This window comes from Sturnira hondurensis, unplaced genomic scaffold (assembly GCF_014824575.4).
Source record: "Sturnira hondurensis isolate 20B ecotype Veracruz unplaced genomic scaffold, ASM1482457v3 Scaffold0018728, whole genome shotgun sequence".
Lineage (NCBI taxonomy): Eukaryota > Metazoa > Chordata > Mammalia > Chiroptera > Phyllostomidae > Sturnira > Sturnira hondurensis.
In genome coordinates, this window is record NW_028091359.1 from 8,162,881 (window position 1) to 8,180,180 (window position 17,300).

General features: G+C 37.7%; 1 protein-coding gene across 2 annotated transcripts in view; it reads left to right on the forward strand.

The window, feature by feature from the left end:
• The window catches only part of CEP112 (centrosomal protein 112), a 340,946-nt gene that overhangs the window by 86,475 nt on the left and 237,171 nt on the right, over positions 1-17,300 (forward strand). For both annotated transcript variants that reach the window (XM_037070013.1, XM_037070012.1), the window contains exons 13-17: positions 3,760-3,914; positions 4,230-4,359; positions 5,469-5,561; positions 6,944-7,003; positions 15,969-16,048. In XM_037070013.1, the coding sequence (XP_036925908.1) occupies positions 3,760-3,914; positions 4,230-4,359; positions 5,469-5,561; positions 6,944-7,003; positions 15,969-16,048 (518 nt within the window). The remainder of the gene's footprint in view (positions 1-3,759; positions 3,915-4,229; positions 4,360-5,468; positions 5,562-6,943; positions 7,004-15,968; positions 16,049-17,300) is intronic.

The following is a 17,300-nucleotide window of genomic DNA, read 5'->3' on the forward strand; positions in this document are numbered from 1 at the left end:
GATGTCGTTGAATAATGAACCATCTCTATTTTAATAGTACATTTAGGGGAACTTTTTTGGTAATAAGATTTCTATAGCTCTAGTCCCTTATGATACATGATTTTATCCTGTCATGTGTGCTGTTTTTTAAGAAATGAAAATTTTCTTCATTTGCCTTCCTTTTTTTCTGCCTTTCATCTCATTTCCTTATGATATACAAAATGGGGTGGAAGTCGAGTTGGTTAGACTCTATGGTTTGCATACTCACAAATGTAACCCTACTATTGCCGCCCCCGCCACCCGGTGTTTGTATAGCTTCTTTGCTGACCCATTCTTTTAAAGCTATGACTCATCTTTCAATGTACACATTTTTCCTTGGCCAGTTATTTAAAGACAGTTTCTGGGTATATAGGCCTGAGCCTTGTTCCTCAGTAGCATGGATTTCTTCCTATGCAGTGGCATATGTGAGTAAACTCTCTTAGCATTTTAGTACTCTGTAGCCACTGTTAGGCTTCTCATAATGTCATTTCTTTTCCTTAATTGATTTCAGCCATAGATTGCTTCCTGCAAATATGATTTTTGTGATTTTCAAGAATAAAACCAAGGAGAGACTAATTTGCAAGGACAAATAGCTTCTACATGGCTACCTATGTCTATAAGCTGAGTAAACATACATATATATATTTATGTTTATATTTTATATATATAAAGTTAGTTACTTTATTTGTATATATAGCAGCATACAAATATTAGATTACATTGTAATTGTAATTATATCAAATTACAATGATTTGTAATGATTTCAAATTTAAAAATTTATCCCAGTCTTTCCTCATTCTTTTTCATGCCTGATTGGGTTCAGAGATACTGTAGTCACACTATGTCATTGTTGAACCCAGAGAGAAATTCTTTGTTGCAGGTTAGTTTGGATGACTTTGTTCTGATGCTGTTGTCTAAGGTTTGCAGCCCTGGGGTATCCTCTCTCAGAGTGTTCCTGCATTTCTAGTTGATCATTTCATCTTGCAGGCCTTCCTCATGTACTTCAAGCCAGGATAACAAATTCCTTGTAAGTTTTATTGTTTCAATATATGGGCCATCAGCATGTCTATTTCTGATTTTGGGGTTTTTTTCTTCCTCTTGATTCTGTTTCTTGGTTTACCTGGTATTTTCTGATTGAATGTCAGACATTGTGCATGAATGCTCTACACAATGTTATCTTCCTCCTCAGAGGCTCCGCCCTGACTTCTGAGAGGCAGCTAGTGTGGAGGCCGCTCACCTCTGTCCATTCAGGGACTGAGCTGACTCAAGGCTGGGGGCAGTGTTTGGTCCACCTCTGATTCGCTTCCACTCCCAGTAGTGGCCCTCAGCGCATGGCCCAGCTGAAAGCCCGTGATGTTGCAAGAGGTCTTCCCCTTCTAAAATACAAGTTTTACTCCTCAATACAGTGATAGTGTTGGAAACCCTGGTCTGCTTCTCAGAGTATTTTCCCTTCATTTCTTGGTCTCCTGTCCTGTGGATGTTGAGAATTTGGCAAATCCCTTGAGGAGAAAAGGGCTTGTGTAAAGCTCACTTCCTTATGCATCTCTTCCCTCAGGGGTCTTCTTCCTCAAGTCTGAGCTGCCTGGCCACTCTTTACTCTAGTTTTCTTGCCCCATCCTCCTTCATCCAGAGTACAAAATGCCTCAAAGGTTAAAAAGCAGTTTACAGAATGTTGACTCATCTCTGAGGCTGCTTCCTCCGTGCCCTCTTAAGTCCTACCTACCTGGCTTGGAAGTTGGCCATTATCTTCAAATTGATTTCTTTTCTGTCTTTTCAGTTTTTCAGTTCTCAATGGGAGTGTGATATGTTGCAAGGTACTCCTCCATAGTGGGGACATTGCAGTTTCTCTCCTAGAGTTTATTAAGGTAGAGTTTCATTTCTGTTTTTAGTACCTCTTGTCTTTTTTGTTTGTTTTGTTTTGTTTTGTTTTGGTAGTTTCCAAGAGAAGAAGAAATCATCTTTAGTCCATCACTTAAAGCTGGAAGACAAAGGATTAGTCTTTTTCTTTGTTTCTTCTAGTCACTTAATATTTAGGAAACATGGAGAGTTTAGCACAGGCACTGGAAAATACTCTGTTTTGAAAGGAGTCCCTAAAGCAGAAGGATCGTTAATACAGACACAGAAAGAATAGGTTGTGTGGACAAGAAAACTGAGCATCAGACATGTGTCAGACTCTGAGCTAGGAATTGCATGTATTTAAAAAAGTTAATCTATACATAATTTTTTGTTAGATATAATTATTTCCATTTCTTATATTTGGAAGCGATTACATCGACATTTAAATTGAAAAAAGGTTGGTATGAGGTTGGAGTTGTAATATGGAATACTTAAACTTTACTTTGAATGTTTACCTTAGAGCATGAAAATATACTAACTGATTGGAACATCATCCTAAACATTTATAATTACTCGCATTTACTGGAAGTGTAATTGTTAAAATAAAAATTAGTTGATCTTTTCATAATGTATATAAATATCAAATTACAATGATGTATACCTGAAATAAACAGGATAGTGTATGCCAATTATACTTCAAAAAAATCATTTGTCCTTTTAGCTAGTGTTTGCTTACTCTAATTTTAGATGGAATACATAAACACCTTTATTTAGTTCTGTAAAGATGAAAGATTCAAAATAACAAATATCAAATAATAATGAAATGATTTAATTATCTGATAATCTTGAAGACTGGAAAAATGAAGTGCTTTTGATAAAATGGTAAGTAAAAAAAATAAAACAAATCAAAATTTTGTTCACTGCCCTGACTGGTGTGATTTAGTGGGTTCACCATCATCCCACAAACTGAAAGGTCACTGGTTTGATTCCCAGTCCGGGCACATACCTGGGTTGTGGGCCAGGCCCCCAGGTTGAGGTGTGCGAGAGGCAACCAATTGACCTTCCTCTCATACATGGATGTTTCTCCCTGACTCTCTCCCTCCATTTCTCTCTCTCTAAAAGTAAGTATTTTCAAAAATGAAAATTTTGTTCATTAACACTGGAACTGTCTAATAAAATATTCCTATATACTTATGTGATAATATGTGTATCACATATGTTGTAACCCCTGTATTAAAATACTTGTGAATTTCCTATTTAAAATGTTGTTATATTGCTTTATAATTTTAAAAATTTTCTTAAACTTAAAGTGAAGAGCCAAGTACTGCTAAGTGCTCACCTAACAATAGAAATTTCTTAAGTTGCATAAAGAAAATGTAACCTTCCTGAGGATATGGACATCAGTAAATATTCATTGAATGAATGAATGAATGAATGGCTAAAAGCATATAAACATGATGATCTTTCTCTTTTTTAAAAAATTTTATTCCTTTATTTTTAGAGAGGGGGGGGAAGGAATGAGAAAAAGAGGGAGAGAAACATCGATGTGTGAGAGATACATCAATTGGTTGTCTCTCACATACCCTGTACTGGGGACCTGGTCTGCAGTCCAGGCATGTGCTCTGACTGGGAATTGAACCGGGGACCCAGGGGTTTACGGTCCAGCAGTCAATTCATTGAGCCACACCAGCCAGGGCAATGATCTTTCTTTTGTGTTAGAAAGCATTTTTTTAAAGACTTGGTTAATTTAGAGGTTGGTTTAATTTTTCTTAGTATGGCATATGGTACATTTGTTTTCTGTATTCTTATCTCTAATAGGGTATATATTTTCTTCAGGCTTCTTAATGATATTGCAGTGTTACAAAGTCAGGCAGAGGCTTTTTTAACAATGGTCTATTTTTTTAGAACCAGGTGGTCAAAGAACTGGAGTCCCGTGTCCAGCAGTTGACTGGAGAAGCAGAAAACAGTAATTTACAGAAGCAGAAATTAATTCAAGAAAAAATGGAACTTGAGAGATGTTACCAGATAACATGTAGTGAGTTACAAGAAGTAAAGGCAAGGTATTGTCTGAAGTCCAATATCTCTCAGGTGTGGCTATAAAGTCCTGATATTAACCCTGTAAAGTATCTGCCGAAGTTAATCACACCTTGTGCATTAACCTTTGGCAGTTTCCAACCTATATATTGCCATTTGTTTGTTTTTTAAGTTCCATTTAACGTAAGAAGCATAATGCTTTTTTAAAAGTTGGTTAAATGTAGATAATTATTTGATATATTGAAAGATAGTGCATTTGGATTTGGCTGATGAAAGAATTCCATTCTAGGAATTTATTTTAAATATATTGGAACTGCATTTTATTCTCTTGCTACTTTTAGGCGCAATGCACTACATAAAGAGAAAGACCATCTTATAAATGATTATGAGCAAAACATGAAACTGTTGCAAACCAAATATGATGCTGATATGAACCTTCTGAAAAAGGAACATGCGCTTTCAGCTTCTAAGGTATTATATATATGCTGCTGTATATACAAATAAAGTAACTAACTTTACATATAAAATATAAATATAAATATATATATGTATGTATGTTTACTCAGCTTATAGACATAGGTAGCCATGTAGAAGCTATTTGTCCTTGCAAATTAGTCTCTCCTTTGTTTTATTCTTGAAATAACTGAAACAATGTTTATTGGCATTTAAAATACTTCAGTGTTGAATGTCTAATCCATAGCGTGTCATTTAATAAACTGGATTCCGCCATAATAAGTTAACCCTTGTACCAAAGTTTAAAAAAAGGAAACATAAAAGTCTGAGAAGAAGCCCTGGCTGGTGTAGCTCAGTGGATTGAGCATGGGCCTGCAAACCAAAAGATGGCGGTTTGATTCCCAGTCAGGGCACATGCCTGGGTTGGAGGCCAGTTCCCAGCAGGGGCCAGTCCCCAGCAGGGGACACACGAGAAGTAACCATACATTGATATCTCTCCCTCTCTCTTTCCCTTCCCTTTTAAAGATAAAGAAAATCTAAAAAATAAATAAAATTAAAAAGTCTGAGAAGAGATGCTCAGTTGTGCTAGTCATACATTTTTAAAGGGTACTGTGTACATTATGATCATTATCATTATTAGTTTGACATCTTGGTCATGCTTCAGTTTTTTCTGTCATCATATGCGCGTGTGAGCCCACGGACTCCTCAGGGCACTCACATACTTTGTGTCTAAGAATTGGCACTTTCTGCAAAGAGAGTCCATGGCTCCAATTCTAAGGGAGTCAGTTGTGTGGTATTTCAAGAATTAAATGTTTCAGTGGATTTGGTTTTAAAATTAAAATTGGACAAGCTTTCTGTAAAACTTTTATTTCTGTAAAACCAATTATTTCTGCATTACTATTTTATTTACATAGCTTTAAATACTAAACAGAATTTAATATATATTTTTACTTTAAAAGATGAAATCTTTAATTTTTTAGTAAACATTTTTCATTCAAATTTACAAATTATTTTAATGTTTAATGAGTCTTCAGGAGAGAAAAGATAAATTTATTCAACCAGAAATTGTAAAGTGGTACAAAAATCAATATTTTGTTGTTTTATTATTATTCTTAAATTCCTTATAGGCATCTGGTATGATTAAAGAATTAGAACAGAACGTCTGTCAATTAAAACAGCAGTTACAGGAATCAGAACTTCAAAGAAAGCAACAAATAAAGGTGAGTCTCGTATTTTTTTTCACAGAATAACGATGGCTAAAGCTCACCTTTCTTTTTTTTATTTGTATGTACAAATGAGTCAAAAAAACCTCCTTAAAAATGTAGGTAACCATTTCTGATTCTTTTATTGCATTGTATCATTTTTTCATTTTATTTTTTAAATTACTTTTAACAGAGGTAGATGCTAATTGGATATGGAAAATAATTTTAATTTAAATAATTATTCTTTAAAAATTAATTTAAAAATAAATTTTATTTAAATATATTGATTTTTAAAATTTATTTATTTTTGGCATATAATTGATGTACAATATCCTATCAGTTCCAGATATACATCATAGTGATTTGATATTCATAGATAGTAGGAAATGACCCCTACGATAAGTCTAGTTACCATCTAGTTACTATTATTGACTCTATTCCCTGTGTTGTATATGACATCCCATTACTTATTTGTTCCATAACTAACTGGAAGTTTGTTGTACCTCGTAATCCCCTTCCCTTCATCTATTTCTCCCACCACCCAACCCTGCTCCCCTTTAGTAACCACTGGTTTGTTTCCTGTACCTATGAGTCTGTTTTTGTTTTGTTTTATTCATTTGTTTTGTTTTTTTGGATTCTGCATGTAAGTGAACCCATATGGTATTTGTCTTCCTCTGACTTATTTCACTTAGCATAATACCCTCTAGGTTGGAAGAATAATTTTCTCCCTTTGAGTTATTATCTGCCAGTCTTCATAATTTCACTCTCCCTCTCTCTCACTCTTTCATACTTTTTAGATCTTTTCCTTTTCCCTTATGGTCAGAAAATACCAGGGACACCATGGTATATGATATAACTGCAAATCTGTTATTTCCATATTGATTCTGTTGGTCATTTTAACTGATCTCCTAATCCTAAGGGTCAGAAAGTTTCTCTTTCACTGTAAAATATGTACTTGTAAGAATAATATCGCCCTGGCTGGTGTAGCTCAGTGGATTGAGCGCAGGCCTGTGAAGCAAAGGGTTGCTGGTTCGATTCCCAGTCAGGGCACATGCCTGGGTTGCAGGCCAGGTCCCCAGTAGGGGACACATGAGGGCAACCACCCATTGATGTTTCTCTGCCACTCTTTCTCCTTCCCTCTCCCTCTCTCTAAAAGTAAATAAATAAAATATTTTAAAAAGAGTAATAACATCTTCAAATAAGTACGGTTTTATTACCTCTAACATAAAGCTAATCATGCTTCTATGTGTACTTTAAAAAATTGGACAGATGGAGTGCTCTTACTAATATGCAAAACTCAGTGTTTGTCAGTAAGTACATTTACTTATTTCATTAGATTAATTTTATTAACTCTAGTAGCAATTTTAAGTATAATAAAAATAAATATTTATCATTCACAGGATCAAGAAAATAAATTTCAAATGGAAAAAAGTCATTTAAAACGCACCTATGAAAAAAAGGTAATATATTTTTGTGGGAAGCTACCTTTGAAATAGCAAATGTTGCAATTAAAAAGAGGGTTGATTTTTTAAATAAAGATATGCAGCCCTGGCTGGCGTAGCTCAGTGGATTGAGCACAGGCCTGCGAACCAGAGGATCGCAGTTCAATTCCCAGTCAGGGCACATGCCTGGGTTGCAGGCCAGTTCCCTGCAGGCCAACTCCCAGCAGGGGATGCATGAAAGGCAACCATACACTAATGTCTCTCTCCCTCTCTCCTTCTCCTCTAAAGATAAATAAATAAATAAAATCTTTTTTAAAAAAAGATATGCATACTAGTCCTTAAAGAATAATTTGTTTCTATGTTTATTTCAGCTAGCCAGCCAGTAATCAAATTATGGCTTTGTTATTTTGTATGTTTATAAACAGCTTCAGTGCTTGATGGGACTCTGACCAGTGGTGTCCACAGTATTGTGGGTCCATGAACAAATTCACACGGACTGCCGAAGTCCTGTGGAGAAAAAGAGACAGCTCACCACTCTCTGAGTGAGAGAGCACCCCGACCCTTGCCCAGACAGGCTTTTGTTGCTTTTCTGGGAGCATTACCTCAAGGAAGGTCTTCACTCTTCATTGTCAGGCAGTAATGATCAAACAATAGATAACATTCAAAGAACTATGAGGGCTTATTCTGAGTCAGGGTCAGTTAGCTAAAGGGCCTTAAAACTTTGGGAAACAAACTCATTTCATGCTTGGACCCTTATCAGAAAATTGAGGGCATTCTTAGCAAAACAGGTTTCTCAGGGTTTTATGCATTCCTTCTTAGGTCTGATTGTCCCAGGTAACATCCTGCTCCTGCCCAGGGCTGCACCACATTGTTTCAGGCTTAAGTCAGGCAGCGGAAGTAAGGCAGCCAAGAGATTAGGAGACTTGTTGCAGACAGAATGAGGACTCAGGCTATGTCAAAGCCAAGGGGTGAAGGTCCATCACCCCCTTTTCTTATAGGCCCCCAAGTCCTTCCCTGAGGGCCTCTTCATGACCATGCCTGTCTTAGGTTGTCCCTCCTTTGAGGAATCTTACCCGTCATTGGCTAACCAGTCATCTGCCTGGGGCCAAGCAGGGTGAAGTAAAAGAGGGCAGAGGTGGCGCCTCTGCCAGGAAGATAAGCTTTGTCCCCTTAGTGGCTGATGGTCCCAAGGTCCCTTACTCAGCCTTAAACATGGGGGTTACAGCTTCTGAAACCAGGCATGGTGGTTCCCAACAGGTTCTAATATTAGTTATTAAAATACCACTTGTATGTTATATTTAGTGAGCAAAGAGGATATATGTTAACTTCTCATAATTACACTATAAAATTATATTTTCTATTATTTTGAAAATACACCATTGATGAGTTATTTTGTAATCTGTTATATCATATGCATACTAAGAACTCTAAATATTTAACCAAAGAATATAAAACAACGAAAGAATCATTACTAAAAAATTGATTAATAATTGTTTCTTGTCATTTAGAATGGTGAATATTTCTACAGAGATAAGCTGGTGTCCCTGCTATCGGTGATAACTGGTAGTTCACTGACTCACTATTAACACCTTTAGCAACAAAGTGCAGAATTCTAGTTTGTGACTTTTAAACTTCAATTATCGAATTTCTTGTTTGCTGTATAACATAGAAAGTCATTGAATAGCAAAGATTTTTGTTGCTGCTTTTGTAATTATTTACTATTCTAACATTTACCAATTAATCCATTTGTAAAATGCATACATAATAGAAAATACAAAAGGGTTAACCCTTTAATTAATTAAAAATACATACAAATTAAAATCAAAAGCTTTTATAGCATAAAAGTCTTTTAAAAATTTAATATCACATCTTATCTATCCATGTAGTCCCTCAGCAGATTCATTAAATGTTTTTATTGGGCAAGTATCATACCAGGTCCTGGGTTTGGGCAGAGGGTAGAGAATGAATCAGACACAGAATCTGGGGACTTAATGTCCAGGAAGAAGCATGTTTCTGTCATTTGGAAAAGTGGGTATTTCTGTGGACATGTATTGATCTGAATATGTGTTCTTTAAAATTATAATAAATTGTCTTATGGCTGAGGGTTTCCTTTTTACCACAGTTTGAATACGGCTCAATGCAAGATCTTAAATATACTTTATGTCTACAAAATGGTATCTGGAGAGGAAAACATTACTTCCACTGAAATACAGGATTTTTTCAGTTTCTACTGTTGAGCCATGAAGCTTCATAAATATTTTATTTAAACAAAAGAAGACCATATATTATGATAAGCCTCACTCCCCACTGTATAAGGCAGCCACATCCTCTGGGTGTACTTTTTAGTCCATTGTTCATTCTTTAGGCAGATATCTGGCTTCCCATCCATTAAGGAACACCTTGCAGGCCTCCTGTTCCTGGCCTTACACTCTGAGGTCAGCCGTCTTCCCGAGAAATATGGTATCTGTGTACCTGGGAGACAGAGGGAGGGCTAGGAGCCAGGAGAAAGGCATACAATAATTTTAAAAGAATGTATTCCTATCCCAAATTTCTCTAAGCTCTACTGACGGCTATTAGATGTAGAGACAGAGCTGGGAAGAGTCTTTCTCCTTCCGCTACCTCTGCGTGGGATTTCTCTTACCCACTGGGTGACCAAAGGCTACTGGATCAGCCCCTCTGCCTGAAGGGCACAAACAAGGAACAGAATGTTAGAGCTCAAGTCATCCTTACCCAGCGACCTTCCCACCACTCCTGTCCTTTTTGCCCTCAGGGAGCAGACCTCATTCCCTCTGTTAGGCGTCAGGACTGCAGTCTTGCCCAGTCCGTGAGGTGTCAGTGGGCCTGGCTTTTTAATACTAGAACTAACTAAAGTGTGTTAATTGTTTTTCATGTAAATAAGGACATGTTTAAAATAATAGCAACCTTTACAAGAAAAATAAGCTTGTTTGTTCATATTGCTTATGTTCCCACATTACTTACATTGGAAGAGAAAATGTTGCTCAGCATGTCACTTTTTGTTCTACAATTAATTCCATAATCTCCCTCTTTTAAATTGACATCTCTTCTTCTTTCTTTATTAAACCTGCTGTGATCTCCGTCCTTGAAGATTTGATGTCTTGCACCCCCCTCAGAGGGTATCCCTTTTGACTACTCAAAAGAGCTGACATAAATCTTCCTCAGCCCTGGACTGTGTAACTGGAGAGTGAGATGGGATGTGTAGGGCTTTTGTTTGTGAGACAGCATTACAGGTGTGACAGGTGTGCACAGTCCATAACTTTGGGCGTACAGCTTACTTCTGAATGTCTGTTTGGGGGGAGGAAATGCCATTTGAGTGACAAGATTTCCTCGTGCCAGTAAGAAAGCAGCATGAGAGAGTCTAGCTTGTCTTTGAGGTGAGAGACGCAGCCCCAGACGCTGTCCCTAATTTAAGCACACACACATTATCTAATGGTCTTTATTGATCTCTAGTGGCTATTGCCTGCTCTTCAGATCTTTGAACATCAAACAAATAATAGGTAGTAAAACTAAATGTCATTGTTTGATGAAGTGTCCTAATCTGTAAAATCAGGAAATGGTTAGGCTAGATGATTTTACTAGCAAGGAAACACCTGCCTCCTGCAAATAACCCATTGCTTGTTTTCCAAACAGGCACCGGAGAATAAAAGATGGTGTTTACCTAAAGAGTTCACGAGACAGATGTTGAGCATGTACATTCAAGAATACGCTAGAATTAAAATATCTGTATAGAGTAATTCTGATGCAGCTCTGTGAAAAATGAGATAGAAAGTCTGATGGAGTTCAGAACCACAGAAAATAGGCCAATGTTTAGCATCCAGAGATAATTCCTTTAATTAGATTAAAAATCATTTTAAATTTTCACAGCCTTCCATAGAATACAGAGGTGGGCAAAAGTAGGTTTACAGTGATGAGTACACAAAACATAGTTTACCCTTGTATTATTGTTTATTACTTACTGTAATTTCCCTAAGTTCTTTATTATTTTTCCTGTGAAAAACTGTAAACCTACCTTTCCCTTCTTCTGTATTTTGTGTTTTCCAATCACTACTGGCATGATTTTTTTTTGAGTGCCAGAGTAAAGCCTTTAAAACTGCATTTGTGCAGTGAAACGACTCACAGAAGCCCTGCAGCCCACTGCCGCATTTTCCAGATTGGGCAGGAGAGGCTGGAGCAGCTGCGAGGCGCATGCGGGGGGGGGGGGGGGGGGGGGGNGGGGGGGGGGGGGGGGGGGGGGGGGTCGGCCAGCTCGTTGACGTGTGGGTCAGCAGCCCTTCGGCGCTCTTCACGCCCCTAGGATGCCTGCCACAGTTTATTTCCTTATATGTAGCAGAATCCCTTTCTTATTTACACAAGTATTCGTTGCTTGCTTGCTGAAATTTTTAGGATGAAAGGGAGTAAAATACACATTTAATAAATGTTCAGTAAATGTGTTTATGGCTACTTATGTCTTAAATTGTTTAAAACTTAAATTACAACAGTTCCATGTCTGAGAATATACACTGTATGCTTAACTTTGCTTTTTTTCATTATTTAAATTATTAAAAATCATTTTGGGTATTAGCAATATATAGTCGGGGAAGGGTTACAAGCAACTTCATTCAAGCTTAATTCCCCAGTGCCATTAGTGCATTAAAAAGGAGCTCACAATGATCAGAAACATAGGTAAAAATTAGAAATATAATAGAAAAAGGCCCAAAGTATACAGTACAAATATATTCAGTTATTAGCAAACAAACGGACCTAGAACAACATTGATTGACTGTTCTTGTATAAGCCAGGTGATTGTGCTGAGTGCCAGGCATATAAAAATAAATGAGAAACAGCTTCTAGCTTCTAGCCTCTAACTTTAAGGAACTCCCAGCTCAAAAGTCTGTGCTTTGACACACACACACGTTAAACTCGGAGGGAAGTTTGTCCTTCTCCCATTCAGGTAGTCCCATTCCTGCGATAGAAATGGTTCTGATAGTTTTAGAAGTGTGAATTAGAGCAAGGTGCTTGTGTTAGCACACTGACCAGGCATCGGAAGTGGCATTGAAACCTGGACAGAGGTGAAGGGTGAATTGCGAATGATAAAAAGCACTTGCGAGAACTCAATTCCTTAGCCATCCTGGGGCCATTTTCTAAATGGGCAAATAGTCTGTCTAAGGAAATTACTGTTTTGTGGCATACTGTGATTTTAGATGTTCATATCGACCTTGAGTTTTCAAGAAAATGTGTGTAGAGTATTTAATCAGAGAAGGTCATGGTAGTAATTTTTAACAGTTGTTGAGCATTTATCATGTTCCCAGCGTTGTTCTATGAGCCCCACATGGAGTGAGTCACTGTTGTCCCCGTTTCCCAGACGAGGCCCCTGAGTAACTTGTGGGGAGTGGGGACAAGCACATGCACTCTGACTGCAGGGCTCACACTCATAATCACCATGTGATTTGAGATAAATTCTTCTCAAAAGCAGTTAATTTTTTGAAGTTTTCACTTAAAAGGGTAAATCTCAATTATGCTTTCCTGCAGAGTTCTGAGTCCCAGAAAAAACTTGAGCAGCAAAGACGGGGGAAACCCCTGACAGCACAGCACATTGGAGGCACCGTCCCAATGAGTGAACCATGGTGACTCAGCAGCAACTCTGTAGCTCTGTATTGCTTTCCACATCCGTAACACATTGTTTTGGAGGGCCGGGAAGTAGGCCGTGGGTGGGGGGAAGCTCCTCCTCCATAGAAATTCCCAAGCCCTCCCGGGGATTTCCTGGGAACTGGATTTCAGCTGCAGCTCCGAGGAGGAGACCACACTGGGAGACATACAATAGGAGCAAGGTTATGCCTCTTGTACTTTTTGTTTAACACAATCTTAATAAATAGTCTCTTCAAGAAGGACAAGGGTTTAATCTCCAAAATATATTCAGCACCAGGAAGATAAACAATCCAATTTAAAAAATGGGTAAAGGATCTGAATAGACACTTCTCTAAGGAAGATGTACAAAGGGCCCATAGACATATGAAAAAATGCTCAACCTCACTAATCATTGGAGAAATACATGTTAAAACCACAGTGAGAGATCACCTCATACCTGCCAAAATGGCTATCATCAATAAATCAGCAAACAACAAGTGCTGACAAGGATGTGGAGAAAGTGCACTGTTGGTGAGAATACAGACTGGTACAGCCACTTTGGAAAACAGTGTGGAATCTCCTCATAAAATTAGAAATCGAACTGCCTTTTGACCCAGCAATCCCACTCCTGGGAATATATCCAAAGAATACTGCAACACCAATTCAAAAGAATATGTGCACCCCTATGTTCATACCAGCATTATTGACAATAGCCAAAATTTGGAAACAGTCTAAGTGCTATCAGTAGATGAGTGTATAAAGAAAACTGTGGTACATTCATAAAGTGGAATGTTACGCAGCACTAAAAAAAGGGAAGGAATTCTTACCTTTTGTGAAAGCATGGATGGAACTGGAGAGCATTATGCTAAGTGAAATAAACTAGGCAATGAAAGACAAATACCATATGATCTCCCTTGTAACTGGAATCTAATGAATGAAATAAACTACCAAGCACAATGAAATCAGAGGCACAGAGACAAGGGACCCTGACAGCTGTAAGGGTGAGGGGATTGGGGGGACTGGTTGAAAGAAGATGAAGGGATTAGACAAAACTATATATGCATGACCCATGGGCATGGACAATGGTGTGGGGGTTGCCTGAGGGATTGGGGGTAGTTGGGTGGAGGGTGGCAAAGGGAGGAAATTGGGACTTTTGTAATAGCTTAAACAATAAAATGCTATAATAATAAATTTAAAGATCAACTCTTAAAAAAAAAGAGTGTGTAGGAAAAAAAGTCAAAATGGGATCTGTGGAAAAATATTGTAGAGCCAAGGAAGGAGAGCATCACACTGAAGACTTAGAGAAAGGAGTTTCTTTTGAAAATGGATTATTCCAAAAGTAAATGTCAAGAAGTTTATCAGTAGAATACCAGAAAAGAGAATGTCTGTGACAGAGGAATAGGTTTCTTAAGGAAAAAAAAAGGATGAAGTGAAATGGAAGTAATTGTCACAGGAAGAGCTGTAAGGAACCTGAAACACACTAACAGATTTAAAATCCACGTAGGAACTGGTTAGGGGTAGAATGGGTATTGTATAGAATTAAAGATGTTAGGAACCCTGGCTGGCGTAGCTCTGTAGATTGAGCGCGGGCCTGTGAACCAAAGGGTTGCTGGTTTGATTCCCAGTCCAGGGCACATGCCTGGGTTGCCCGCCAGGTCCCTGGTTGGGGGCACATGAGAGGCAACCATACATTGATGTTCCTCTCCCTCTCTTTCTTCTTCCCTTCCCCTCTCTCTAAAAATAAATAAATAAAATCTCTTAAGAAAAGCTGCTAGGAGACCTTTCTGAAGGTCTGTGTACATAAATTTTAGATGATCCATCCTGTGGCAGATAAAGATCAATACAAAGAGATTAAAATGCAATTGAATTTCAATTAAAAAAAAAGGTCTGTTGCTTTAACAATCTATTCACTTTAATTTAGCAAGTTTACTATATACCAAGCACTCTAACACGTACTAGGGATCCAAGATAAGTAAGACTAATTTCAATCTTGAACCTGATAAAATTTGTGGCAATAGATTTTCCCTTCTGTACAGTAAAATAAATCTAGTGGCAAACATTTGCAGTGCAAATTAGTTGCTCTTTCTCCTCCTAATAAGGTAGGTATTTATGAAGTGTTTTCATTTTAGCATTTAAAACATGGGGAGGGACTCCTAGCTCCCACTTCTCCTGATGGCCCACTCTCCCCACTACTGGACCTATTCCTCTGTTTCTGTTTTTTCTCACCTTGGCGGTTGCCCTCACTGCAGCCAGATGAAGGCTTTTGATATTCTCGTGGCAAGTTTCCTCACTACTGTCACTTCTTTTGGTTTACAAGCAGACATTTTATGTATGTTTGTATGTATCTCACTCAAACACCAAGGGGAAAAATACAAAAATTGTAAAAGGAAAATGAAGAAGTTTTTTTGAGTTAAGTAGATCTCCATCCAAAGTATTATTAATAGCTAAGCTAATTATAGGTATTTTGGGCTAGCATCAATTCAGCGTTTGGAAAGGTTGTGATTTTGTGTGTTGGGGATCGTTTTGGTTTTGTTCTTGCTGGCCCTCTGCTATCTATCCCATGCACCCCGCAGCTACGCTCATAGCCCCTCCTGGGTTGCCAGCAGGCATGAGGCTGGCTGGTATCTCCACCCCACTGACTTGAGGGTTCCTTCCTACCAGCTGGCCCTGCACTCTCACTGGCCATGTATGTGGAACCATGGCTGCCGTTTTACTCCTCTTTCCCTCCTGCTGTACCAAAGTTTCTTTTCCTATGTCTAGATCCATTTAGGTCCACATTGGGTATATCTTATCTGCATATGAAGAGTTTTCTGTGAAGCAAAATTTTCATTTGTTGCTACGATTCATACTGCCGACCCATCTACTCAAAGGGTGCCACATTCAGGACACAGATACTCACAGTTAGGGGCTTAACCCCTAAACTCAGCCAGTAGTTTTCGAGTCATTCCCAGCAGTGGAAAGGAAGGCTAGTTCATCATAATGTGTATGTGCCTGGGAATATAGACACATTATTTACTGTGTTCTCCCAAATCACATGTGATTCCTTTCCTTTGGCCAATATGTCATTTTTTTAAATGTGATTGTTTCCTTTTTGAGTTTTTTACATATCAGTTTACAGGGAATCCACATACAGGGAGATTTAAACAGTTATTAACTTGGACCAGAAAATTGGTATTGGAAGTAGAATATTGAAGTAATTATATGGTAAATTATTATGGTTAACCAAGTCTTTCTCTTGAAACGTCTAAATCGAATTTTGTATTAAAAATGGACTTGGCATTGCTGTTTCATTGCCTGTCTCTTTCCTTGGAGTAGACTTTACTTCTGATAAACTTGATACAACGCGCCTTGTCATTGGCAGGTTCATGACCTCCAGAGTGAACTCGATAAAGAAAGAGAGGACGCTCAGAAGAAAATCCATAAGTTGGAGGAAGCTTTGAAGTGAGTAAAATTGGAATATAGTTAACTTAAAAAATACTTCCTCTAAATTGTGAGCCAAATTAAGTAGCTAGAACCTAAGTATTATATTTTTATAATAGCCTAGCTGTGATTTTATTTGAGTCAGTTTTCCATCATGATTCTCTGTTTTCAGAATTTTATTGCTAGCCGGCAATTTAAAAAAAATTAAAATTAATTCAGTTGTTTTCAAGTGATAGGAATATAAGAGAATAGAATGTAGTAGTTTCCTATGCTTTCTTCTTCTTAAATGAAAACAGATTTAACAAAACAGTAAGATTAGGTCTCAGAACATTTAGAAATCCCACTGTAGAATTTTTGGAGAAATGTGGGTAATGAAATCTAGTTATATTTGAAAATGGACTACCATACAGGCATTGATTAGGAAAGGTTTTGTCTTATGATATAAAATTTAAACATGCACATTATAATACTAGATTTTGTTTTCTCCATTTGTTCACTAAGGTGATTAGGCCTTGCTAATTACTAGGTTTTATCTCATAGTTTTTAGGTGGAAAACATCAATTTACTCAATAAATATGGAGTTCCTACCATGGGTGAGGTAATACGTAGTCCCTTCCCAGAGGACCTTATACTCCGGTCGGAAGGACATTCAGAACTTTGGCAATTATACTGTAGAGTGATAAGAGCTTTAACTGGAGAAAGGTTCACAGGGTACCTGACCCAAGAAAGAGATTTAAGCAGGGAAGCTTACCTGAGCTCGGTGTTAACTCCCAGAGAACCAGTAAATGCCATTTTCCTTGTCTCCCCAAACCTGCAAACAGGAATCACTTACAAGGCCAAAAAATACCCAGGATCAAACAAACTTAACATCAAATTCTGTCTGGGAAGATTGTATAACTATTCTCTCTCCTTCGCTTTTTCTTAGAATGTATTGGATGGATTGCTGAATAGAAAACCTTAAAATAATTTGCTTGTTAGTTCAGTTTGTCTTTCTTTGACTGGCTTATTTCACTTAGCATGATGTTATCCAGGCCTATCCATGGTATCACAAGGGTAAAATTCTCTTCTTTTTTTACTGCTGAGTAGTATTCCATTGTGTAAATTTACAATAGTTGTTTCACCCACTCACCTACTGTTGGGCACTTGGGCTGCTTCCAAATCTTGGCTTATTGTAAATACACTGCAGGGACATAGGGATGCTTATATTATTTTGAATTAGTGTTTTGGGTTTCTTTGGATGAATTCCCAGAAGTAGGATAGCTGAATCATAAGG